Source organism: Microtus oregoni, unplaced genomic scaffold (assembly GCF_018167655.1).
Source record: "Microtus oregoni isolate MIOR12 unplaced genomic scaffold, Mior012 000020F_ref0000438, whole genome shotgun sequence".
Classification (NCBI taxonomy): Eukaryota; Metazoa; Chordata; class Mammalia; order Rodentia; family Cricetidae; genus Microtus; species Microtus oregoni.
In genome coordinates this window covers 14,298,719-14,326,673 of record NW_024543079.1, presented here as the reverse complement: position 1 = coordinate 14,326,673, position 27,955 = coordinate 14,298,719, and the positions used below count along the sequence as shown (strand labels likewise).

The window sequence follows — 27,955 nt, the reverse complement described above, 5'->3', positions numbered from 1 at the left end:
AGAGCCAACTCAATTCTAATGTCTTGTGAATCATGGAATGTTGACTTTCATCTCTGAAGGAGAAATTTCAGGATTACTAGAAAAGGAAACAAACCATTTGTATCTTTTTTTAAATTCTTCCCTCCCCCTTTGTGATCATTCTACCTTAGCCTCTTGCACAGGCATGTCCACCACTTCCAGCCAACTTCCTCAAATTCTAAATACATAAAAACACATTATCCCACAGACATGAAGATTTCACATGAGACAAAGGAACTCTGCTTACATATTCTCAGACTCAGAGAAAGTACAAGGTAGAAAGTCACATCCTCTACTACACTATAAACATTTTGAGGGTAGAAAATGTCTTACTTGTTTCCATTTCGAATATTTAGCATAGATCCTGTCATACCTTAGGTACTTAATAAATGTTTACTCCATGACTCAGTGTTCATCAGATTTTAAGCCAAATACTGTAAAGACCTTAGCCTTGCTTTGTTATTGTAACCTTCCTGAGAGTAGTTCCTGTCTTAATTTTCTGACTGAGTAAATAAAAGTAGGTATGCTATACACCCCATTTAGATGGCAAGACTTACACCTTAAGAAATCAAGTCGATGCCTGGTGGTGGAGGCACATACCTGTAATCCCTGTACTTGGGAGGCAGAACGAGGAGGATCTCTGTAAATTCAAAGCCTAAAGAAGGAAACTGGTAAAGTGTCCCACAAGTGAGTAGGAGGCCTCACCTGGACCACTTGCCATGGGAAATCCTGCCTCCATCCTAACTGAGTTTCCAGACGCCATGGGTCCATTCATTCTCACATCCTGGCTTCGGTTCTGACCCAAAGCCAGGTTGATAGCACCTTCCCCTGAAAATGACAGTAAAGTTATGAAATGTAAGTAGTCATAGTAAAATACATATCTTGCTTAAAGACAGTTACAGAAGAACTACTTTTTTATGTTTTTGAAGAATTAATATTAAGTTTACCACTACAAAAAAGGGATAGCTCAGTATTAGAACCCTGACCCTAATTGCTCATTATATAGCCCATTATATAGCTCATTATATATTGGCTCTAAATTAAAGACTTCCCAACCTCTATCTCCAGAATGTTGGAATTACAGGAAACTAAAATCCTAGCCTATGCAGATCGTTCCATCTGAGCAAGCCCAAGGAGAGCATAATCAGTTCTTACATCATTAATGAAGTTGCTCAGTGTCAGAGGGCTTCAAAGACTGGATATTGATTTTTCAACTGGACCACAAATTGTGTGTGGGCAGGGGAAGGATGACAGGAAGGAAAGGGAGTAGAAGAAACTGTCAGAAACTCAAAATTCTTCATTTCCTTCTGGGAGTTTATAATCAGAAGATAAGAAGTTCAATGAAGATAGGAAGTTCAATGGGGAGAGACGGCAAGGTAGTATGGGATCACTGTTACATTTGTGTGTAGAGACAGCAGAACTTGTGATAAACAGCACAGATTTTCTTTCAGTAACCACAATGTAAAAAGGTTTCCAGGTATTGAGACTGTAACTCAGTTGGCAGAGTACTTGCCTGGCATGTACAAAGCCCTGGGTTCTGTTCCCAGCACTGCACAAACCTAGAGTGGTAGAACATGCCTCTTATTCCAGCCCCCCAGAGGTGGAGGGAGGAAGACTGTTGGAGCCTATGGTAATACAAGATCCTATTTCAAAAACAAAACATCGAACAACAAAATGATCCCTACAGGTTTGTGGTAGAGATGTCATCTAATGACAAGGACAGAAGTTTCTTCTACCTCCGTGACACAAAGTAAGACCAGCATGTGAATAGGTTTTCAATGGGCAATGCTGGGTATTGAATCCAGGGTCTTCTGCATGGTAAGCATGTGTTCTACCTATGCATTACATCTTTTGTACTGGTGTGCACGCACGCGCATGTCAGTGTGTGTGTGTCTGTGCGTGTGCGTGTGCGTGAGAGAGAGAGAGAGAGAGAGAGCGCGCGCGCGCGCGAGCGCACGCGCACACGTGAGCGAGCTGGGTGGTGGTGGTGCACGCCTTTGATCCCAGCACTTGGGAAGCAGGGCTAGGCAGATCTCTGTGAGTTCAAGGCCAGCCTGGTCTACAGAGTGATTTCCAGGAAAGCCAGAACTACACTGAGAAATCCTGTTTCAAAAAAAAACAAAAGCAAAATAAATACATAAATACATAAATAAATAAATAAAAGTTTGTGAGTCTTTTGCCTACATGCATGCATGTGTACCATATTTATACAGTACCAAAAGAAGTCAAAAGAGAGTATTGGATCCGCGGAACTGAAGTTATAGATGGTTGTGAGCCACTATGTGGGTGCTGGGAACCGAAGCCAGGGCTTCTGCAAGAACAGTAAGTGTTCTTATCTGCTAAATCAGCTCAATATTTTCTCTCTTTGAGTTTCACCTAGTAGGCAATAATATCAATAGGATTGTTTCAATTAAACAGATTCTAAGGAAATCAAAATCTTACTAGGCCTAATGGGAAACAGCTGCTGAAACAAGTTTCCAAGTGCTTCTTGCACTTAATCCACAATTTTGACTAATATAGGCTATTCCATAGAAGACATTTTCACCTTGTGGACAGTTAAAATAAGCTCACCTATCACTGGGGATTTGAACAACTGTATTCCCCAACTTCTTTCATAGCTTAGGATCTTGGTACCAGTCTGAAGATAAAGCAAGAAGCTAATAAGAAGATACTTTCCTCTGTCCTGTTACTGAGCTTTCTGTGTAAAGTTTAACTAGGGGACTAACAACATCCTACCAATAAAGGAACAATCATTAGAGGCTGTAAAATACTCAGACTTATTTATAGGAATCAAGAGTGAAAATCAAAGAAAACATGGGATTTGGAGGTCTCACTACTGGAAAGGAACTATTAATATACTAAATTTGTTAAGATAGTTTAAGTAGAAGCATTTTTTTTCCTTTTTTTTGGGTGGGAGGTGTCTTTATTTCTTTATTTAAAAATAAGACCTTGGGGCTGGAGAGATGGCTCAGAGGTTAAGAGCACTGGCTGCTTTTCCAGAGGTCCTGAGTTCAATTCCCAGCACCCACATTGTGAGTCACAATCATTTATGAGATCTGATGCCCTCTTCTGGCCTGCAGGCATACATGCAGGCAGAACACTGTAATACATAATAAATAAACAAATCTTTAAAAAAGACAGGATTTTACTCTGTAGCCTTAATATTTGTAGCAATCCTACTGCCTCAGCCTAAGTGCTGGAATTATAGATGTGAGTTACTTCACTCAGCTTCCCAAGCAGAAGAGTTTTGGGTGTGAAGTAACATCAAGTAATAGCATTTCTCGTTTAAACATCCTCAGCATGGCAATGGTGGTGCACATCTTTAATCCCAGCACTCATGAGAAAGAGGCAGGCGGATCTCTGAGTTCGATTCTTCTTCTTTTTTTTTTTTTTAAGATCTCTTGAGTTCGACGCCAGCCTGGTCTACAAAAGCTAGTTCCAGGATAGGCTCCAAAGCTACAGAGAAACCTTGTCTCAAAAAGCAAAGAGGTCAGGGAAATAGCTCAGATGGTAAAGTGATTGCTCAGGACCTGAATTTAGTTTCCAGCACCCATTTTAAAAAGTCTGGCACAAGGTAATAATCAAAACACTAAACATACAGAATAGAGAATGAATATTAAGAGCTGTAAAGGAAAAAGGCCAAGTAACATATAAAGGCAGACCTATCAGAATTACACCTGACTTCTCAATGGAGACAATGAAAGCCAGAAGGTCCTGGTCAAACATTATGCAGACACTAAGAGACACTGATGCCAGCCCAGACTACTATACCCAGCAAAACTTTCAATCACCATAGTTGGACAAAACAAGATATTCCATGACAAAACCAGATTTAACCAATACCTAGGCACAAACCCAGCCCTACACAAAAAAACTACAAGGAAAACTCCAACCCAAGGAAGTTGGCTACATCAATAAAAACACAGACAATTAATCTCACAGCAACAAATTACAAAGAAGGGAATAACATCACCAACAATAAAAACTAAATTAACAGGAGATAGCAATCACTGGTCATTAATGTCCCTTAATATAAATGGACTCAACTCACCTATAAAAAGACACAGGCATACCTAAGAAAGAAGCTGGTGTAGCTATCCTAATACCTAACAAAATAGACTTCAAACTAAAATCAATCAAAAGAGACAAAGAAGGACATTTCATATTAGTCACAGGAAAAATCCATCAAGAGGAAATCTCAATACTGAACATCTATGCCCTGAATACAAGGGCACCCTCATATGTAAAAGAAACACTTCTAAAGCTTAAATCATACATTAAACCCCACACACTAATTGGGAGACTTCAACCCTCCACTCTCACCACTGGACAGGTCTGCCAGACAAAAAATTAACAGAGAAATAAGGGAACTAACAGATGTTATGACTCAAATGGACTCAACAGACATCTATAGAACATTCCATCCAAGCATAAAAGAATATACCTTCTTTTCAGTACCTCATGGAACCTTCTCAAAAATTGACCACATACTCGGTAACGAAACAAACCTCAACAAATACAAAAAAATTGGAATAACCCCATGTATCTTATCAGATCACCATGGCTTAAAAGTAAAATTCAACAGCAACACTAATTCCAGAAAGCCCACAAATACATGGAAATTAAACAATGCTCACCTGAATCATCAATGGGTCAAGGAAGAAATATAGGGAAAAATTAAAGACTTCCTAAAATTCAATGAAAATGACCACACAACATACTCAAATTTATGGGATTCAACAATGAAAGCAGTATTAAGAAGAAAAGTTCAGAGCACTAAATGCCTACATAAAGAAGCTGGAAAAATTCCACACTAGTGAATTAACAGAACCTTTGAAAACTTGAGAAGAAAAAGAAGCAAACTCACCCAAGAGAACTAGATGGCAGAAAATAATCAAATGTCTATTTGAGAGCTGAAATCAACAAAATAGAAACAAAGAAAACAATACAAAGAATCAATGAGACAAAGAGTTGGTTCCTCTAGAAAAATCAACAAAATAGACAAACCTTTATTCAAACTAACCAAAAGGCAGAGAGAGAATTCTAGGTGCCCGCCTTTAATCCCAGCACTCAGGAGGCAGAGGCAGGCGGATCTCTGGGAGTTCGAGGCCAGCCTGGTCTACAAGAGCTAGTTCCAGGACAGGCACCAAAGCTACAGAGAAACCCCGTCTTAAAAAACCAAAAAAAAAAAAAAAAAAAAAAAGAGAGAGAGAGAATTCTAAATTAACAAAATCAGAAATGAAAAGGGGGACATAACAACAGACACGGAGGAAATAGAGAATCATCAGGTCATATTTAGAAAACCTGTACTCCACAAAATTGGAAAACTTAAAGGAAACAGACAACTTTCTGGATAAGTATCACTTACCAAAATTAAATCAAGACTAGATGAGCACATTAAATAGACCTATAACTGCTAAAGAAATAAAAACAGTCATCAAAAGTCTCCAAATCAAAAAAAAGTACAGGATCAGATGGTTTCAGCTCAGAATTCTACAAGATTTTCAAAATTGTTCCACACAATAGAAACAGAAGGAACATTACCAAACTCTTTATAAGGCTACAATTATCCTGATACCACCATATAAGAAAGAGAATTACAGACCAATCTCACTCATGAACAAAGTTGCAAAAATACTCAATAAAATACAGGCAAATCAAATCCAAGAACACATCAGAACCATCATCCACCATGATCAAGTCGGCTTCATCCCACAGATGCAGGGATGGTTCAACATACAACGTAATCCACCATATAAACAAACTGAAAAATAAAAACTACATGATCACCTTATTAGATGCTGAAAAAGCTTTCGACAAAAATACAACATCCCTTCATGATAAAGGTTTTGGAGAGAGCAAGGATAAAAGGAACATATCTAAACATAGTAAAGGCAATACACAGCAAGCCAACAGCCAACATCAAACTAAATGGAGAGAAACTCACAGTGATCCCACTGAAATCAGGAACAAGACAAGGTTGTCCACCCTCTCCATATCTATTCAATATAGTTCTTGTGGTCCTAGCTAGAACAATAAGACAACAAAAGGAGAGCAAGGGCATACAAATCAGAAAAGAAGTCAAACTCTCACTATTTGCTAATGATATGATAGTTTACATAAGTGACCCCAAAAAATTAGATGAGAGAACTCCTATAGCTAATAAAATGTGACAGGATACAAGATCAACTCAAAAAAATCAGTATCCGGGCTGGAGACATGGCTCAGAGGTTAAGAGCATTGCCTACTCTTCCAAAGGTCCTGAGTTCAATCCCCAGCAACCACATGGTGGTTCACAATCATCTGTAATGGGGTCTGGTGCCCTCTTCTGGCCTGCAGGCACACACACAGACAGAATATTGTATACATAATAAATAAATAAATATTTAAAAAAATCAGTATCCTTCCTATATACAAATGATAAAGGTGCTGAGAAAGAAATCAGAGAAACATTACCATTTACAATTGTCACAAATAACACAAAATTTCTTGGGGGTAACACTAACCAAAGAAATGAAAGACTTATCTGACAAGAACTTTAAGTCTTTGAAGAAAGAAATTATGGAAGATATAAGAAAATGAAAAGATCTCTCATGCTCTTAGATAGGTATGATCAACATAGTAAAAATGGCAATCCTACCAAAAACAAGCTATAGATTCAATGCAATCCCCATCAAAATCCCAGACCTTGAAATCTTCACAGACTCTGAAAGAACAACACTCAACTTTATATGGAAAAACAAAAACCAAAATAGCCAAAATAATCCTGTACAATAAAGGAACTTCCAGAGGCATCACCATCCCTGACATCAAGCTCTACTATAGAGCTACAGTAATGAAAACAGCTTGCTATTGGTATAAAAACAAACAGGCTGACCAGTGGAATTGAATAAGGGCCCTGATATTTATCCATACACCTATGGACACCTGATTTTTTACAAAGAAGCTAAAATTATACAATGGAATAAAGAAAGCATCTTCAACAAATGGTACTGGCATAACTGGATGTCAACATGTAAAAGAATGCAAATAGGTCCAAATCTATCCCCATGCACAAAATTTAAGACCAAATGGATTAAAGACCTCCACATAAATCCAGTCACATTAAACCTCATTGAAAAGAAAGTGGGAAATAGCCTTGAACGCATGGCCACAGGAGACTGCTTCCTAAATATAATATCAGTAGCACAGATACTGAGAACAACAATTAATAAATGGGACCTTCTAAAACTGAGAATCTTCTGTAAGGCAAAGAACACAGTCACTAAGACAAAACGGCAGCCTACAGAATGTGAAAAGATCTTTACCAACTCCACATCAGACAAGAGATCTCCAAAATATTACAAAAAACTCAAGAAACTAAACATCAAATATTCACTTGATGAATAGGAATTGTATGAGAAAGTACTCCATTTATAGAAGACAACAGTGCAAAAGATCTGTGGCAGAAGGGAGAACTGTGTGTTCAAAGAACCAAATGAAAACTGGAAGAGACTGGAAAACAGAGCTGATGGGGTGGGGGTGGAATTTAACTAGCATAAGTCTATATGAGGAAGGTTGATGTCAGACTGTGCAAGCCCTGAGGTCGTGGTAAAGAATTGGCCTGAATTTCTGTCAAAAGTAGTAAGCAACAAAAGAACTTTAAGCTGGATATTATGTATTAGGCTAAGCATGTTTTTATATTCAAGAGGGTCACTCTAGTGATAAACACAAAAAATTGTTCAGGACTCCCTAATCTGTTAGATAAACAAAGGAAATAATAAAGTTATTCAGTAAAAGAAAGCAATTAAAAAATTAGATATTCTTCAAATAGACAAGTCAGTTCCTTGCAGGATACAAGTAAAACTAAAGTCTGAGACTGAACGCCAAAGAGCCAAAGGAATGATGCTCCAGGCTGCAGTAATACTTTAATGCTTCTTTATTCTAAGGTACTGCAACATGAAACACAGGATACACAGTTGCTTGAGAGTCTCAAAAATAAAGAGCAGAAGAACAGACAAAGCAGCATCAGAAACTATGCTGAATACCACTGTTACTGTATTTTGATTCAGATGGAGACATGGCAAAGTAAAGGACCTTCAATCTGAACGGAGAGAATCCCCAGATCCCGAAGCTGCTGGTTGTTGCTCTGAGCCAGGATCCGTAACCGCTCCGCTGCTTCCCGGGGGATGTTGAATGTGACACGTACGCTGTTCCAAGGCTCCACTTTCTGTACCTTTAGCTTGCTGGATTCTTGGCCATAAAGAAAAGAGAATAAAATTATCAATTTTGTAGACACTAGAGAATGTGCAACTAAAAAACAAAACAAAATTCCTACTTTAGATAAGAGTACAGATCCCACTGAAGCACAACAAACTGAGGAAGGAAAACATACATTCAACAAGTTGTTGGAGAATACTATTTCAAGGTGTGTTACTTTTGTTTATGCTCTGGAGTATTTGTTTAATGATGCAAAGATGTGTCTGATTAAGTAAAATTCATCTGCAGTCAGGAGTTTGCGACAGCAACTAGCTGACAGGAAGTGGTAGGGATGAGCCAGAAGGAGAAATGAGAAAGGAGGAGGAGCAAGAGAATAAGGAGAGAGGATGTCAGGGGCCAGCCAGTCAGCCACAGTGTAGGAGTGAAAAAAAGATATACAGAAGTAAGAAAAGAAAAAAGTCCAGAGGCAAAAGGTGGTCAGGATAATTTAAGTTACGAAAAACCAGTGGGAAACAAGGCAAGCTAAGGCCGAGCATTCATAAATAAGAAGCTTCCGTGTGTGATCTGGGAGCTGGGTGTCAGGCTCCCCAAAAAGCCAAAACAGTAAAAGCTCACACTACAACAGGTAAGCTTCCTTTAGGACAGAAAAACATCTGACATTCTACAATTCTGAAACTGACACATACTTCTGGACAGATTTTTAAGAATACAAAAAAACCTAACTAGTTTCTGAGGGAAGTATGTGTACACATGCTAAGGAGTGAAGTTAACCTAACATATACAAAATTTAACTGAAAATGGAACATTTATATAGACCTAAAAGTCTAAGAAGAAAATATTTAGTAACAAACCTTTACCACCTTGGATCTGGCAGTGATTTTGTGGATACAACAGTAAAGGGGCAAGCAACAAAAGAAAACAATATAAGACTTCTTAAGGATTTTGTGTATTAAAAACCACTATCAAGTAGCTAGATACCATATCACATAAGAATGGCTATTATAAAAATAGACTATAGAAAATATTGGCAATAATATGGAAAAACTGGGGACTCCTGTGTACTAATGATGGGAATATATAAATTGTACAATCTGCTAAGAGAATTATATGGTACAAATTTTTTTTAAAAAAAACTATATAATATAGCATTTTAAATTCTAAGTATCCAGCCAAAGAATTGACAGCAGGATATGGAAAATTATATCCATGTTTATGGCAGGATTATTTACAACAGCTAAATCATGGAAGTAATGCAAGTGCCCAGCAACAGATAAATATTGGTAAGTAAAATGTGGTATAGACATACATTCTGTGGAATATTCAGCCTGAAATGGGAAGGAAAACCCATCACAAGCTACAGCGTGGACAAACAATGAGAATACTATGCTAAATGAAATAAAGCAGTCATAAAGAGCCAAGTACTACACAATTCTGCTTGTATAATAGTCAAAATCATGGTGCGGGGAGAAATGGCTCAGTGGTTTAGAGAACTGGGTGCTCTTCCAGAGAATAGAGGTTCAATCCCCAGCACACATACCAACTCACAACTAGCTATATCTCTAGTTCCAGCAGATCTGATACCCTCTTCTGTCTTCCATGAACAGTGCATGGATGTGGGGTATTTACAGACATGTAGGCAAAATACCCATACACATAAAAAAATCTAATTTTTTAATAAAAAAATCATAGAAAGTACAATGGTGCTTATTAAGGGCTAAAATAGGGAAGGAATGGGGAAGTAATTAAATGATAGGTATAGATTTTAATTTTATAAGACACGAGTTATAAAAATGGCTGCTAGTGATTGTTATAAAATATAACTGTATTTAAGTACCATTAAACCACATATAAAAATGGTTACATGTAATTTACAATCAAAGTTTGAGAGATTAACTGAGTAATATTGTTACAATTACATTTTAGACAAGGCAGCAAATAAAAGCTATCTGGTAGCTTCAGACTAAATAATTTCCCTTTTGTTATTAACTCAGATCAACTAAATGGTTTATATGCTTTATTCAATTATATCTTTTAATATTAATAAAATAGCCATACAGGAGTATGCTTTCTCAAAATCCAGATACCTGTGAGAGTTCCTACATGTCACTTACCCCTCTTCCAGCTCTTAAACCCTTAGATACTAAATACTAATTCAGAATCCACTTGCTCTAATGTAAAACAACAATAAAACAGATCATTTGCTAAGGGAAATGGGATTAATATGCTCACAAAATTTAAAAATGGTTAGACAATGTTTAGTCAAAGTTCTCTTGCAGGTAAGGAAATTGGAGCCCAGAGAAAGGCTAAGTGATTCAGAAAGCTGTAGTTACCTAATGAAATCAGATATGGCATTAAAATCCAGCCCTGAGGTTTGACTATTGTCTTCCCATGACATCTGGAGACATGTCTCCAAACACCGAAAAACTGTGGATCCCAGAGACAGAGTTTCTTTCCAATCTGATAATTACTGGAAACTTATCCATGTTCTTTATACTAGTTTTAATGTTAATATAGTTGAAAATGTTTAATTACAATCAGTTAAACTGTACTAGCAACTTTTAAAACTAGGCAAGATAGCATACATGTGTAATCCTACAATCAAAATTTCAGGAAGATCACTATACTAAAGGTAGCCTAGGCTACATTCCTGTTTTAGGGAGACAATAAAAGCCTTTAAAATTTCCATCATACCAGAGATTATCTGACAAAATGTTTTTGAGTCAAAAATACAATCTGGGCCAGTGAGGTGGCTCAGTGGGTAGCTACCCACCAGTAAAGCTGATGACCTGAATCTGATCCTGGCTTCCTGCATGGAGAAAGGACACATGTACTATGGCATATATCCACCTTACATATACAAAATAAATAGGTATAATGTAATAAAGACTATAACCTCAGTCTTCAGTAATAAAACCTGACTTCTTTCTAAAACACAAACTAAAAAATAAATAAAAAATGATAGTAACAAGACATGCTAACAGCAGGGGAAGGTTCTACCTTTGCACCTAAAACCAGCCTTCCAATTTACTCTATAGAACTAATAGTAACCATGAAAGGGCAAACATTCAAAAGAGTAATCAGAAGGAATAAAAATTAAAGCAATTACCCATATGTAACAAGTTGGGCACATTCTTTAATATTGCATCCAGTTTCCATTTGAAGTCTTTATCATCTATATTTCCTTTGAAGGCTACAAAAATTGTGGAATCCTCCAAAATATTATCACTTTTTGTGTCATCATCTTCTAGTCCAGAGTCAAAATCCACCTCTGAATCTTCCATTGTTGATGAACACAGGGAAGTATAGATGTCTTCGAAGTTTGGAAGGTCATCCAAAACCATGGTGTATTATTCCAGAAGTATATGCAAAGTGAACAATAAGAAAACCTTCAAAAACAAGGGGGGAATGCAGAGTATTATAACACATCATCATATACTCAACATATCATTATTATTTAACATATCATCCAGACCTCTCTAAAAGATGTAATTTATTCACTAAGTAAAATTTCCTTTCATAATACTATATGCTACTGTTTGGTAGGAATAGGATATTGGGAGGAACATACAGAGGGACACAGGGAAATAAAGAAGGGGAGTGTGACAGTGCACACCTGTAATCTCAGCAGGGAAAACGCGAGTCTGAGCCCACCCTAGGCTGCAGAGTCTTATCTCAAACAAACAAAACAACAACATTACAATCCTTTGTAAAACAACTTTATTTACTTTCCAGCTACATTTTTAAAATTCTAATAAACAACTGGTCAGCGGAGGTGCACGCCTTTAATCCCAGCACTTGGGAGACAGAGGCAGGCGGATTTCTGAGTTGGAGACCAGCCAGGTCTACAAAGCGAATTCCAGAACAGTCAGGGCTACACAGAGAAACCCTGTCTCAAAACAAACAAACAAAAACCAAAAATTCTAACAAATATTAGAAGTAAATAAATAAAACCAATAAAGGTTTCTAAGGCTTAAAAGCTGCTGCTTAGCCAGAGAAAAGACTGAGTCTTGAAACTGCCTAAAACCTGTAACTATTTAATTTAGCAGGCATTTAAAAGTAAGAATAGCAAGAAAAATAACCTAATGATGTATGTCAAGGTCTTAGTAAAACAAGAACAAGTCAAACCAAAATTAGTAGATGGAAAGCTATACCACAGGCTGGTGAGACAGCTAAACAAGTAAATACATTGCTTCTAAGCCTGCAAACCTGAGAGAGATGACTTAGCAGGTTAACTGTGACTGCTGCCAAGCCTGATGATGAGTTTGATCTCTGGAAGCCACATAGAGGGAATCAAACTACAAATGTCCTCTGACCTACACACACACACACACACACACACACACACACACACCAAAGCCATCTACAGAAACAAGTAGTAAACAAAAATGTTTCAACTTTTTTTCATAAAAGGAAAGAAAAAATGCTAGGACAGGTGTTAATGAAATGAATAAAACAAAAATATGACATTAATGAAACAAAGAGTTAGTTCTTTGATAATATAACCAAACTAACCAAAATAGAGATTAATGAAGAAAATTAAGGGGCTGGAGATGTAGATCAGTTGACGAGTGCTTGCTTAACATGCACAAAGCCTTGGATTTTGTCCCCAGCATCACATAAACCAGGCACAGTGATACACACCTATGATTCCAGCACATGGAAGGTAGAAGCAGGAGGATCCGGCCATGAAAAGAGTTCAAGGCCAGCTTGGGATACAAAAGGCTTCTTCTCAAAAAAAAAAAAAAAAAGTAAGTATACATACATACATATATATGTACATACTTAGACTAAAAAGGAGCTATGAAAGCAGTGAAATTCAGAAGATCATTTAGGAATATTTTGAAAACTTACAGTAAGTTGTAAAATCTTGAAGGAATGGGTACTTTGCTCAATATATGAACTACCCAAATTGAACCAAGAAGATCTAATCAAAAAAATGGTTAACACACACTGAGGTCTAGTGTGATGGCTCGGGGTGTAAAAGCGCTTGCAGCCAAACTTAAGTTTAATGCCCAGAAACTATATGGAGGAAGGAGAGAACTGCCTCTTGCATGTTTGCTGACTTCTATGTCTCTTGGTGGCACAAACATATACAAATAGAAATAAGACACAGAGGCTGGAGAGATAACTCAGCAGTTAAAGAAGGCATACTGCTCTTATAGAGGACCCGAAGATTTTGAGCTGCCATGTGGGTATTGGGACCTGAACCTGGCTTCTCTGCAAGGAGAGCAAGTATTCTTAAGCCCTAGGCTAACTCTTCAGCCCTACTCTACCTCCCAATACTCTTACTGAATATAGTGCTTGAATTCTCTGTTGTATGTTTGCATTTTGGGGGGGCAGGGTCTCTATGTAGCTCTGGCTGTACCGGAACTCACAGAGATCCATCTGCCTCTGCCTCTAGAGTGCTGAAATTAAAGGTTTGTGCAAAATATAAAATAAAAGTGTATGGTATCACTCCTAGATAGCACTTGAATTCTTTTTTTTTTTTTTGAGTACTTGAATTCTTTAACAGGAGGTGAATAAAAAGCATAGAAATAAGGAAGAAGAGGTCAAATCACTTCTGTATACAGATATGATTATATACTTAAAAGACCCTAAGGACCTCACCAGAAAGTTTGTAGGGCTAGAAAATACTTTCCATAAGAAATTAGATATACAAAATTTACAGAAAAACTAGTAGCAGGACTAGTGAGATGGCTCAGCAGCTTAGTGTTCCTGTAGAAGACTGGAGCTTGCTTCCCATGTCAGGTGTCTCACAACCTTGCCTATAACTCCAGTTCTAGTGGAACCTAACATCCTCTTCTGGATTCCATGGCTACTCATAAACACACATGCAAATAAAAATCAGCAGATTCTCTATATACTGATAACATGTTGTGAAAGAAATCAGAGAGATGGCTCAGCAGTTAAGAGCACTGGCTCGAATCCAGGTTCAATTCCTAGAATCTCATGGAGGCTCTCAACTGTCTGTAACTTCAGTTCCAGGGCATCTGTCAACCTCTTCTTGCCTCCATGGGAACTGCATGAATGTAGTGCACGTACATGAGGGAAAACACACACAATACATATAAAATGGACTTTTTAACAAATTGTCTTACATAAAGTTTCACTTACCAAAATGTCTTAATTTTTATCACTTATCCAGGTCATCCTCTAAGTCCAAACAAGGTGGCATCTTTTGGGCTTGTATTTCAAAGTAGCAGCCAAATCAGAATTCTTTAGGAAAGGAAATAAAAAGGAGAAAAAAAGAGAGAGAAATAAAAAAGAGAGGAAAGAAAAACCACAGTATTATAAAGATATCAGGGTAAAAAATACAAAATATTGTCCTCTGTATAAGTTTTTAAAGATTTCTTTATTTTGTGTGTATGGATGTTTTGTGTGCATTTATATATGTACAACATATATGTGTCTAGTGCCTCTGGAGGCCAGAAGAGTTACAGATGGTTGTGAGCCACCACATGGGAGCTGGACCCAACCCAGGTGCCCTAGAAGAGCAGTAGAGTTCTTAACTGCTGAGCATCTGCCCAGCCCCACAGAATTATTTTCTATTCACACTGAATATTAGACTCACATCATCTAACAGAATATTGATTTTTAAACTTCATAAAGTATAATTGCCTTTTCCTATTTTATTCACAATATCATAGTTTTAATTAAAATTTTAATTTAAATTGTAAAGCACTCTTTATGGCAAACATATAAATTAAACATGGAAATTTTATTATTTTGGCATGCTTCAGAAAAAAATTACCCATCTTAACAAGATAATATTAGACTTTAACATATTTAACTGGGGTGCTATAACTTTGTTATTGCCACATACTGATTAAAATCTTTAAAATATCTATGTAGTGTGTGTGCACATATGTACACATGTGTCACAGTGTGCAGAGGTCAGAGGACAACCTGTGAGAATCAGTTCTTCTCTTCTACTATCCTGGGGACTGAACTTAGGTCATCAGGCTTGGTGGCCAAGTGTCCCTACCCTCAGAAACTATCCTGCCAGCTCAATATTGATTTTATAATCTTGACATTTTATATGGATATGCACTGGTAGTAGTTGGTAAGAAAAACTATTTTTAATTGCTTTTTTAATTCAAGAAAAAAGTACTTTTAAAGTTAGACCATAAGGAAAAATCTCAATACATCCAAAGAAATAACAGAGTGCTCAAATACTCTAATAAACAGTGCACTAAAATGATTGACTCAAGATAGAACCAACAAACAAGTCTTTCCATCTTAAAGAAGCAGCAAAACCTATGGATTCAGGTTAAGAAAAAAATGTCAAGCAAAAATTCAAAATTTCTAGAAAACTGTAAATCAATACTACATAAAGGAACCAAAGAATACAGGCAAGTTGAGAGGAAGAAATTCACAGTCGTGCCTCTGTGGGTGGTGGCAGTGAGCAGAAGTCCTTGGGTACGCAAGTTTCATCTGTGTATTCGAGTGGACAAAATGGCAAAGATTGTCAAGACTCACGAAGGGTTTCTCTGTGTAGTCATGGCTATCCTGGAACTTGCTTTGTAGACCAAGCTGGCCTTGAATTCCCTGAGACCCCCCAGCCTCTGCTTCCCAAGTACTGGGATTATAGGCACATGCCACCAGCACCAGCTTGCCTTGTTTATTTTTAAAGTAATGGCCCCCACTTGAATCTGGAAGGTTGACTTCAATCAAACCTTCTATGTAGCTGAGTTTGTTCTTGGATTTCTGACCCTCCTGCGTCTACCTCAGAAACGCTGCCATTTCAGATTCGTACCATCATGCCTCACTTGCATGGTTCTGTTTTCAGGCTACAGATTCCCATTATTGACCCAAACCAAAGATTTTTCTTGTTGTTTTTTTAAACCTATTTCTGTCTCTGAGATATAAGGTATATTGCCTAAGGTGGCCTTGAACTTTTCTTTTCTTTTCCTTCCTTTCTTTCTTTCTTTGGTCACATGGTTTCACTTTGTGGCCTTGGCTGGTCTGGAATTCATTATGAAGATCAGGTTGGTCTTGAACTGATAGAGGTCCACCTTCCTGTTGCGTGCTGGGATTAAAGGCATGTGCTACCACCACAAATGGCTGACCCTGAACTTTTGGTCTTCCCTAATGGGTTTATAGGATGAACCACAATGTCTGATTTATGTAGTGCTGGAGATGAAATCTAGGATTTCATGTATGCTAAGCAACTGAGCAATACCCCATATTGCTTTTCAAACATTTCTGCTAGAATCATCTCTCATACCCTCTTTGACCAATCTGATTAATTTTGAAAGATGTATTTTATTCTTTTTTTTTTTTTTTTTTTTTTTTTGGTTTTTTGAGACAGGGTTTCTCTGTGGCTTTGGAGCCTGTCCTGGAACTAGCTCTGTAGACCAGGCTGGTCTCGAACTCACAGAGATCCACCTGTCTCTGCCTCCCAAGTGCTGGGATTAAAGGCGTGCGCCACCATCGCCCGGCTTTATTTTATTCTTTATGTTCTTATGTTTCTGTTTGTATGCACATGTGTGTTCCAGTGATCATAAAGTCAAAGAAGGGTATCCAGTCCCTAAAACTGACATGGATGCTAGGAACTGGACTCTGGCTAAAAGCGGTTAAATCAAGAGCTCTTAACTGCTGAGCCATCTCTCATCCCCAAACTGATTACTTTCTTAACTGATCAGTGTGCCTTATGCTTTCCATGACTGAAAGGTAAGAACTAGACTTACTCATATCAACTATGATCTTTTAGGCATTTCGCATTAAATTATGTATACTTATGAGTGAGCAGAGTCTTGCTGTCTAGCAATTTTGAGATACTGCTGCCTCTAATTTCTTACTTTATGTATTTATCTTTAATGTACGTGAGTGCGGTACCTCTGGAGGCCAGAAGAGGCATCTCACATACCCTAGAACTAGGAAACAGGCGTTGTGATTCCTGACATGAATGCCGAGACTATCTGTCTGCTGCAGAAGCAGTACCTACTCTTTAACTGCTGAATCATCTGTCTAGCTCCTGTTAATAATTGCTTGAATTGGAAAATTAGAGTATCACAAAGCTGAAAGGATTTCCTGTTTGTTTTGTTTGAGTAAATGGCTGAAAAAGAGACACTTTGATGTATTTTTTCCTTTGATTGCTAATAAAAATAGAAAGTTAAACTTGAAAAAAGAGAAATTCATAGTCATAAAATATCTACAAGAGGGGTAAGAGGAAGTAAATAAATGACTTAAATAGCTGACTCAAAGTTAGAAAAAAACATTAAAATGATCTAATAGGGAACAAAATGAGACATTAATAAAACAGAATTCAATTAGAAAACAGAAAAAGAACATACATTGATAGGACACACCTGCAATCAGCCTGAAGGAGGCCGAGGCAAGAGTGGCACAAATTAAAGGCCATTCTGAACTACACATCAAGACCCTTTCTTCACTAAACTCTAAAGGGAAGCCAAGCAGAGGTGGTGGCACACACCTTTAATCCCAGCACTTGTGAGGCAGAGGCAGGCAGATCTCTATGAGTTCTAGGCCAGCCTGGTCTACAAAGCAAGCTCTAGGACAGCCAAGGCTACAAAAGAAACCCTGTCTTGAAAAACAAAACCAAACAAGCTAACCAGCCTCAGAAATGGACAGGTCTAGCTGTTCAAGCTAGTGATCTCAGCACTAGGGAGGAGAGGGAGAGTAGGGCAGGAGTATCAAGAGTTCAAGGCCAGTCTTACAAGGAAGAGTCTGAGGCCTGCACTGCATAAGACTCTATCTCAAATAAATAAAAATAAATAGGAAAATTGATAATGTTTTTAAAAATGTAAGTCAGGTAGTACTCTACAGCCAAGTCTGACTCTGAATTCCTGGCAATCCTCCGGTCTCACCTCCTCATGTGCTGTGATTACAAGTAGGGGCTATCATGCTCAGTTCAAATATTTTCATATTGGAAGAATATTTTTTAAAATAGTTATATAACTAGTTGATTTAAGAAAGAAAAGAAAGAAAACAACAAACTGGTGGTGGTGTACTTGGGAGGCTGAGGCAGGAGGATCTCTGTGAGTCTGAGCCCAGCCTGGTCTACAGAGTGAGTTCCAGAACAACCAGAGCTACAAAGAGAAACCCTGTCCTGAAAAACTGAAAAAGGAAAGAAACAAAAAAGACAAAGAAATTGAAAAAGAATTGATGACTACTTTGGTCAAGGTTTTGTTCATCATAATATAATTTTTTTTTTGAGACGGGGTTTCTCTGTATAGCTCTGGTTATCCTGGAACATACTATGTGGACCAGACTGGTCTTGAACTCAGAGATCCACCTGTAAAGGTATTCACCATCACGCCCAGCTACAAGGTAAATATTTTAATACTTCCTTTGCTGAGAGCTCAACACAAAGGTCCTTGAGCCCACAGATCTCCAGGGAAACCAGGAATGTTAAGTACACAGGATTATCTTCCCAATGGGAAAGAAGAAAAACTTATTTTTTCCATTCAGAAAGCTGGGAATTGGAAGTGCTTAATAACCTGGTAATCTGCATTATCTGTTGGGCCAGGTCATAACAAGCTCCTACAACTAGGATTGGAGTTGGCTAGTAATCTAAATGACTTTCACATCCAGGGGCTCCCCCAAATCCTACAACCAGGACCAGAGATACCCAGTAGTCTAAATGGCCCTTGTATTTTCTGTACAGCCAGGGACTCCCCCTAGGTTCCCACAACCAGGACCAGAGCTGCCTAAATGATCTCTATGCTATTTGTATGACTAAAACCAGGCCAAACCCTTAGGCCTTTAAGCTGAGTTAAGTTTCAATGTAATTATTTTCCTTCCAGGGATTGTATCAAACCAGGAAACTTTTCCCCAAATTATAATGTATTTCAATTAGTTGGGAATAAACCACCTGGTATCAGACTCCCTGAAGTCTTGATCCAGATGAACCAAGTCAATATGAACCAGATTTTTCATTCTCACCTCTTCGTAGTTCAAGCTTCCACCATGACCACCTACAGGATCCCAGTCACCCCTAAGCACCATACACAAGTGGAATGAAAAACAATACTTTACAGATCACAGAAATCTAATGACCTGAAGTTGTTCCAGAGCACACGAACAGAGTATACAGGAAAACTTTCAATTCTTTGTAAAATTACATTTATTTTATTTTACATGTATGTGGGCATACTCATGTCACTGTGCTCACATGGAGATCAGAGGACGACTTCAGAGTCGGTTCTCTCCTTCCACTTCTCTGTGGGTCCCAGTGACTGAATGCAGTTAATCAGGCTTGGTAGCAAGCACCTTTACTGAATAAGCAATCTTCCCAGCCCCTCAATTCACTTTATGAAGTAAATATAAACACTCAAAGTCAACACGATTCGGAGGCAGAAAGCTACACATCAACCTAATTACACTGGTGTGTAAGACTTTTTAAGTCAAATTCAAAACAGAATCTGGTAGTTCTTTAAAAGAATAATAATGCACATGGCCAAGTGAAGTCTGTTATTAGAATTCAAAGCAAACTTGGTATCAGGAAACTGAGGGAAGATGTTATGTGGTCATCTCCACTGATGTAACTTACCCATGTCCCCAGTACTGGGTTCTAAATCTAGGATTTTATACACACATTTTATTTTGCCACTAAACTTATTTTCCCTAGTACCCACCCCTGCTTTTCTCTCTGTGAGTTCAAGGCCAGCCTGGTTTACAAGAGCTAGTTCCAGGACAGTCAGGGCTACACAGAGAAACCCTGTCTCAAAAAAAAAAAAAAAAAAAAAGTCTCCTTAACATGATAAAAATTTATTTTCTCAGCACAAAAGTGAGGGCTAGTGTGTAATTCAAGGAAGAAGCACCACACACAGAAAACAAGCATGAGTCAGCAGCAGCTTTATGGAGGAGGAGAGTATATCAGTGAAGTCAGGAGCAGAGATGTATAAAATCAGTAAAATGAAATGAGAAATAAAGGTTAAAAATTGGAAAGAATATAAAACTAATGAAAATGACAGACTAGTATACTTGAAAATAAAGCAAAGGACAGATAATAAAATTTAGCAAAGCAGCGTGGTGCAAAATTAATATATAGAAAAACAGCATTTATTACCTATGTAATTATCAACATGTGGGGTAAGATCTCATTTTTAGTAGTGACAAGAAAGTTAAAAATTTTAAGATAACTAAAAAGGAAGGTCAAGATATAAAAAGAAAACCTAAAAATATTTATGAAGGAGGTTGAAGAGATAGCTCATTGTTGCTCTTGCAGGGGAATCGGGTTTGATTCCAAGCACTCACATGGTGGCTTGCAGTCATCCACAACTGTAGTTCCAGGGGATCTGAAGCCCTCTTCTGACTTCTTTGGGCACCTGGCACATACATGGTGCACATAAATACATACAAGCAGGAAGGTAAAATATTTGTATACATAAAAATTTTTAAAAATACTCATGAAGGACAAAATTTTTTAAGACATGGATAAAATAGTAAGTACCCTCATAGGTGAGGATTCACATGTGTGAATTTATAATTTAATTTATAACTTAATAATTTATAATATAAAACAACCTGATTCTAAGGTTTGTAGGAAAACTGAAAAATCAGAATAGAGAATGGAATTAAGTCCTATCAGATTAAAACACGTTAATAAGGGCTGGGGAAAGGCTCAGTGAGTGAGACGTGATATGGGACTCCCCTCTGTATGCTGTGAATATATTTTATTACCATTGGTTAATAAAGAAGCTGCTTTGGGCCTATGGCAGCACAGAATAGAGCAAGGCAGGAATTCCAACCAGAGACAGAGGGGAAAAGAAGGTGGAATCAGGGAGATGGGAGACGTCATGTAGCTGTTGAAGGAGTAACATGCTGGCACTGGTAAGCCACAGCCTAGTGGAGATACACAGAATAATAGAAATGGGTTGATTTAAGAAGTAAGGGTTAGTTCAAAAGAAGAGTAAGCTATTAGCCAAGCAGTGTTGTAATTAATATAGTTTCTGTGTGATTATTTTGGGTCTGGGTGGCCGGTAAATGAACAAGCAGCCTCCACACACAGAGAGTCATTGCTATGTAGGCCAAGAATTGGAATCCAAATCCCTTGCACAATATGAAAAGCTGGGCACGGCCATGTGTGCACAGGTACTCTAACGGCACAGTGGGGTGGACATGGGGATCACTGTGGTTTGCTGGCTACCAGTCTAGCTCCAGGTTCTGAGAGGCTTTTTTTTTCAAAGGAATAAGGTGGAGAGTGTCATCCAAAGTCCTCTCTGGCTTCTAGGAGAGAAGATTGCTATGCTCTATCTTCCACATGCGTAGACAACATACATGCAATCAATATATGCGCATTAATGAACATTGACACATGTCATATTCTCAATAGTTAAATTACTATGAAAACTTATGTAAGTGGATGGGAGACTAATTGAATTTCTCCTGCTACACAATAAGATAACCCCAAACAGACCAAGAACTTCAAATACAATAGATGAAACTCTACATTTTAATATTACAGAAGCACAGAACAAATATTTGTAACTTCAAGTGGGAAAGGTTTATTTAATGACTCAAAATCTAAAACCCCCTAAGACTGACAAATACAAACGAATGGCTGGTCATGGTGGCAGACACCTTTAATTCTAGCACTCAGGAGGCTGGAGTTCAAGGCCAGCCTGATCTACAAAACAAGTTCCAGGCCAGATAAGGCTACACAGTAAGATCTTGTCTCAAAACAAAACAAAATTCTGCAAGAAAAAAGGCAGGAAATTAAAACAAATGACAATATAAGGGGGAAAAAACCCACCTGCTATCATTATCACCAACAGAAAAGCAAATCTCAGGGCTGAGGGAGTTCTCTCACCTAGCACAAGCAAGGCCTTCCCTTCAAATCCCAGCACCACAATGAAAGAAAAGGCAAATGATGGGGGTGGGAGGTATGTGAAGGCATGAAAGTTATATGGGCATGTGTTTATAAGTAAAATAAAAAGATCAACAATTTGAACCGATTACTGTGTCTAAAAATGGGCACAGGCGATGATCAAAAACTCAAGAATACCAGGGGATTCCAATGTAAAGACAAGTTTGTATCTGCATAATGATAAAGCTGATTGGTGATGACAAAGACACTAGACCTTCTGAGACCAGTAAGGCAGCTTGTTGGGAATTCTAAGACCATCAGAAAGGGGCAAATAAATAATTGACTTTGGACATTTTATCTATGCTTGTATTCACTTCCAAAATCATACACAGCTGGTAAGTTCACCTCTTTATCTATTATTGATTCCTCCCATAAAACCAATAAAAAATTCATCTGTATTTCATATATTTGACACAATTGATAAAGACATGACTCAACATGCTCTGTTGGTGGTGACTTTTTTTGAGACATGGTCTTCCTATGTAGTACAGACTGGCCCGGAACTCAGTATGTACCCAGGCTCACGATCCTCCTGCCTCAGCCAAGTGCTGGGATTATAGGCTGACCCCCACATGGCCAAATGCTTTTCTATCAAACAGGTAACTAGTAAACCTACATGCCAAATGCAGCTTACCGAAGTAAAATATTTTGTTGTAAACTGAGGTCAAAATAACTTCGTTTAAAACGGTAAAGTTTAGCCAATGAGATGGCATAGCAGGTAAAGAAAACAGCTGCACTTGCTGCCAACCCTGATGATCTGAGTTCAATCTCCCCGAAACTCAGATGGTAGGAGGAGAGCAATAACTCCCACCTCCAGCCTCCATGCATACACCATGGCATTCACATACTACCACATACATACACGTATCATAAATTAAAATTTTTGAGTAAAGTATATGGACCCAGAGATAGGTCAGTGGTTTAATGCTTGCCTAACTGTAGTGACAAAAAAAAAAAAAAACCTAAAAGTTTATTCTTAATTCAATCCTTTTAGTTGAAACTAAGTCTTTAAAAAAAAATCCAACTTTTATTTGTATTCCAGATTTGACAGACCTGTTTAAGAACTCTCTGACCACTTTCAGAGAAGGTAGTCAATAGGACCCCTCTCCATTCCTCCCAGGACCTAGACAAAAGGGGGAAAGAACAAAGAAGAAGAAGAGAAACATCAGAAAAGACTAAATAAACCCAGTAAACAGATCTTAAGTAAATGTTGATGACCAGCCTAATTCCATATATTACTATTTTTGTTAATTTATTCTAGAAAGAGGTGTAAAAGAAATGGTAAATAGTCCCTTAGTACAGTGGTCTTTTTAGCAAATAAACTTTATTATCAGAAAGAATGTTCAAGGTATTTTCAAAACAGCTGTATAATAGTTACTTATAGAGGTAAGTTCATTTTATAAGTCATGCTCTTTATGGTTTGTGCATTTTTCCTAATGAATATTATATTTCAATCAACATCCTTAAAATACAGACACACTGAGGACAGCCTGGGTTATACAATGTATTTTAGGCTAGCCTGAGAACTGCTTTGAGACTATCTCAAAAGAGAGAAAAGGAGAAAGGGCACAGGAGAAGGTAAAGGGAGAGAAGGGGAAAGGAAAGAAGAGGGAGAGAGAGAAAGGGCTGCATGTATTTGTAAAATATAGAAATTCTAAAAGATTTCTATCATGCATTGGAGTCTCACTAGTTAGCTGATTTGTCCCAGCTTGTCCATACAGTCCATATCAGTGCTCTTCTGTTTAAAATTATAAATACGTTGATAACATCATACATCTTAATTTAGCATTTACTTTATATTCTTTTTCTTTTTTGGTTTTTCGAGACAGGGTTTCTTTGAGCCTGTCCTGGAACTAGCAGGCTGGCCTCAAACTCACAGAGATCTGCCTGCCTCTGCCTCCTGAGTGCTGGGATTAAAGGCATGCACTACCACCGCCCGGCTTTACTTTATATTCTGAAATAATTATTTTATGACAACTGCAAAAACTAACAAAGAAACAAATAAATAGAAATACAGATATTCCAAGCCCACAATTGTGCCCTAGTTCAGCTACTTTGCCACCCATACATGGAAATGAAATAAAGCCTAGACTCCATGTAAACATTTCCTAACCTTGGTATGCATTTTTCAAATACTAAGATCAGCTGGTGTCCATATTCAGAATAACATAGCTTTATTTATTTAGACAGAACCTAGTTGTGTAGCCCAGGCTAGCTTAAAGCTCTTACTCTTCCCACTTCAGCCTTCCAAGTAATAGGGTTACAGGTGTGTGCCACCACATCTGACTTTGACTAGCACCAGCTACACTAACACACAATGTGATATAGAAAGAGAGAGGCTGATCATGCCAGGGTGGCTTTGCCTTGAGTTCTCCTTGTGGTCTTCCCACAAAGTTGTATGAGCTGAGGCAAGACACAATTTCTATGAGCTTTTAGTGACATTTCATTTTTCTAATAAGTAAAGCTTGCCTGAAGATCAGAGCTAAAATAGCCCTAATGGTCAGCTTTACAGACAAGGTAGTGCTATCACACACCTTTAATCCCAGTAACCACACTAGTTGCCACAGAAACCGAGAAGTTCATGCCTTTGATCCCAGCCCTAGAGAGGATTATAAAACAGGAGGAGACAGCTCTCAGTCTCAGTCTCATTCTGAGATTCCTGGAGGCAAAAGTAGCATTTTGGACTGAGGTAGAGGTAAGAGTCAGTGAATGGCTGTTTTACTTTTCTGACCTTCAGGATGAACCCCAATTTCTCCCTCTAAGTTTTTATTAATCGTGCTTCATTTTGGTGCCCAACTTTTGTGGCATGAATTTATGAAAAAGCAGTATGCCTGAGGCCTTTTAAAGTCACCAGCCCAGGCCAGAGCTGGGATTGGAATTCCACTTCTAGGAACTGAAACCCAAACCTAGCCACCTAGGTTAAGGAAAAGCAGTAGTGCTCCCAGCTCCTATCTGCCCCGGCTTAGCTTCCTCTCCTGCCTTGCCCATCCTTGCTCCCACCCCACGGGGCACACATACAGCTTTTTGCAGCTCCCTGCAGTTTCCTGTGGCTCCAGCAGTCCAGCTACTTGTCCCCAGCCCTGTGTGTGTGTGGCTCCTACGTGGCTACCACATTTTCCCCTGACTCCTGAAACCTGTGTGCAATTGCTGTACAGCTGCCCTGACCTGCATCTCTTAAATAAAATTCCATTCAGTTTGGTTTTGAGTTCTGCTTAGAAAATCCACAGGCTTTTCTGGCCCACATTGTTATTACACTTTAAAAAGTCTCAACTAACCCAGGATTTTAACAGAGGTAGGTCATCTGCTAACTATGTTTTTTTTGTTTTTTTGTTTTTTTTTTTTAGCAATTTGTAAACCATTCCTAAGATAATTGCAGGTAATATCCCCAACCAAGAATTTAATAATCTTTCTGTTTCTATTATGGATGGAATTCTAGGAGAGGTATATGTCTTACCTGGGACTTATACACCCTAAGCCATAGCTGATATCAGTTTGATAATTCATATTATTATCTTTAAAGAAATGGTTTCATAAGAGTCAAGAATGAGAAACTTTTTGAAATGATACCAACTTTACTGACTAGTAATGAGAAGTTGGCCGAAAGGATTCATACCATTGAAAATAATGACCTTCATATCCCAGATAAAATTCAAACCATGTCAATGGATTATGAAACCTTACAAAATGGTGAGAGATTATCTGAAAGGATTCATACTGTTGAAATTGACAATACAAATCTGTTATAAAGTTTTGACAAGCTAGCAGATAGAACATCCTTCCTGGAAGGCAATCTACATTCCATCCAAATAATCTCTAAGGGTGAGAAGATATCATTAATGGAAAAATATAAAAACTTGTGCAGAATAAGAACCAGAAATTATTTGATGAAATCATTAGAAATATTCACAGATCAAGAGATTCAGACTTTATAAAAGACAGTGATAAAAAGATTTGACGCCTTTAATCCCAGCACTCGGGAGGCAGAGGCAGGCAGATATCTGTGAGTTCGAGGCCAGCCTGGTCTACAAGAGCTAGTTCCAGGACAGGAACCAAAAACCTACAGAGAAACCCTGTCTCGAAAATCAAAAAAAAAAAAAAAAAAAGATTTGAATCATTCAAGGAACTTGTCAGAACTGATAAGCAAGGAAAAGAGGTACAGGTAAAAGACAACAGTAAAGATTTCAGAGTCAGAGATGACTTACCAAGAGTCTTAGCTACTTATTCTATTATTACGGCTGGAAAGCCAGCAAATACTCAATACCCAAAAGGATATACAGAATGTAAATGCAAACCTATACATATGAGAGATCTAAAAGATATTAAACAAGCAGTTGTATCTTATGGCATGCGTTCACCGCATGTGAGGGAGTTGGTAAAGACAAGGGCTTCAAGAAATAAAGTTACTCCACATGATTGGCTTCAATCAGTCTCAGCTGTATTAGACCATGGTCCACAGTTACAGTGGAAGAAGTTTTAGAGAAGAGGCTAAGACCCTTGAACATCAAGGTAGAGTCAGAGGTTTTGAGGCCTCCCAAGATCAAATTCTTGGTGAGGGCCCTTATGCTGATTCAGATAGTCAAGCTATGTACAATGAATACATATTGTCCCAATGTCATACAGCAGCCTTGAATGCTTGGGACAAGAATCAGGAAAAAGAATTGAATCATATACTAAGGTTATATAAGGCCCAAGAGAATCCTTTAGTGACCTTTTGCAAAGATTAATTTAAACAGGAGTAGCAGATCCAGAAGCTAGACAAGTAAGTACTCACTGAGTCTCTTGCTTTTAAAATGCTAACTTAGGCCAGGCGGTGGTGGCGCATGCCTTTAATCCCAGCACTCAGGAGGCAGAGGCAGGCGGATCTCTGTGAGTTCGAGGCCAGCCTGGTCTACAAGAGCTAGTTTCAGGACAGGAACCAAAAGCTACGGAGAAACCCTGTCTCGAAAAATCAAAAATAAAATAAAATAAAATGCTAACTTAGAATGTAAAAGATACTGGGGCTCTTAAAAGTCAGATCAGCACCAATGACGAATAGGGTCCTACACACAGCCAATATTGAATCTTTTATAACACTGAAGCTTGGGTAGAGAAATCTGACTTACGGTACCAATATCCTTTGCAGGGTAAAATCTCACTAACTAAACATATATTTCAATACTTCTCAGCATAAAGTCACGACTCACTTAAAAATCAAAGCTGGCTTTGGAGTTGGATGGTGGCTATACTTCCCTAAATCCAGCATGTGTTCAAAAAAAAATTCAGAGTTTCTGTCTCATATTAGGAGCCACCAGGTGTGGGACAGAAGGAAAATAAAAATCTAGGGACTAAGGTTATCAAAAATTCTACTTCTCCCCATACCTATTTACGTCTCTATGGTACCTATCTTTGAATATATGCTATTGAAATTCAAACTTTTTGTTTTGATATGAATAATGTTTAAGTTTTCCACAATGAGCAATAAATTTTCCTACAGTAACCTCTGACGTCTCCAGGAAGAAGATGGGGCCCCACAACGACTCCACCTGATTCATATGATGCCATTCAGCTTGATAGCACTACTTAAAGATCAGCATTGGTTTACAAACTGCTCAGAACAATTTCAAGGTAGCTAGGTGAGATGATCCAGCCTCACAGACTATCCTAGCCAGTACTTGAGACAAGCCCGGCACTTTCCCACTATACATAGACTGGACAAAATAAAAAAAAAATGGTACAGCTACCTCTACCAGGACTTGACAATAAACTTAAATTTTTCTTTCAGGATCCCCTAAAGATACCGTCACCCCCAGACAGCAGGAAGTAAATTTAAAAACACAATGCCCACATTCCCAAGAGGTGGGTGGGTGGTTTTTAACCATTCAATGGATTATGGGTATTATATAGATATAATAGGATAAAAGAGTA

The 27,955-nt window shown here is 38.1% G+C and overlaps 1 protein-coding gene across 7 annotated transcripts in view; it reads right to left on the bottom strand.

Annotated features, from left to right (window-relative positions):
- Positions 1 to 27,955, bottom strand: part of Ncoa6 (nuclear receptor coactivator 6) — an 87,750-nt gene that overhangs the window by 44,204 nt on the left and 15,591 nt on the right. For 4 of the 7 annotated variants that reach the window (XM_041670198.1, XM_041670202.1, XM_041670203.1 and 1 more), the window contains exons 2-6: positions 23,105 to 23,174; positions 14,332 to 14,433; positions 11,324 to 11,603; positions 8,095 to 8,250; positions 724 to 846 (exon numbers count right to left, since the gene is read on the bottom strand). In XM_041670198.1, coding sequence (XP_041526132.1) covers positions 724 to 846; positions 8,095 to 8,250; positions 11,324 to 11,558 — 514 coding nt within the window. In that variant the 5' untranslated portion in view covers positions 11,559 to 11,603; positions 14,332 to 14,433; positions 23,105 to 23,174. Of the gene's footprint in view, positions 1 to 723; positions 847 to 8,094; positions 8,251 to 11,323; positions 11,604 to 14,331; positions 14,434 to 20,439; positions 20,467 to 23,104; positions 23,175 to 27,955 lie in introns of those variants that run through there. The other 3 variants (XM_041670199.1, XM_041670200.1, XM_041670205.1) reach the window with 3 other exon arrangements.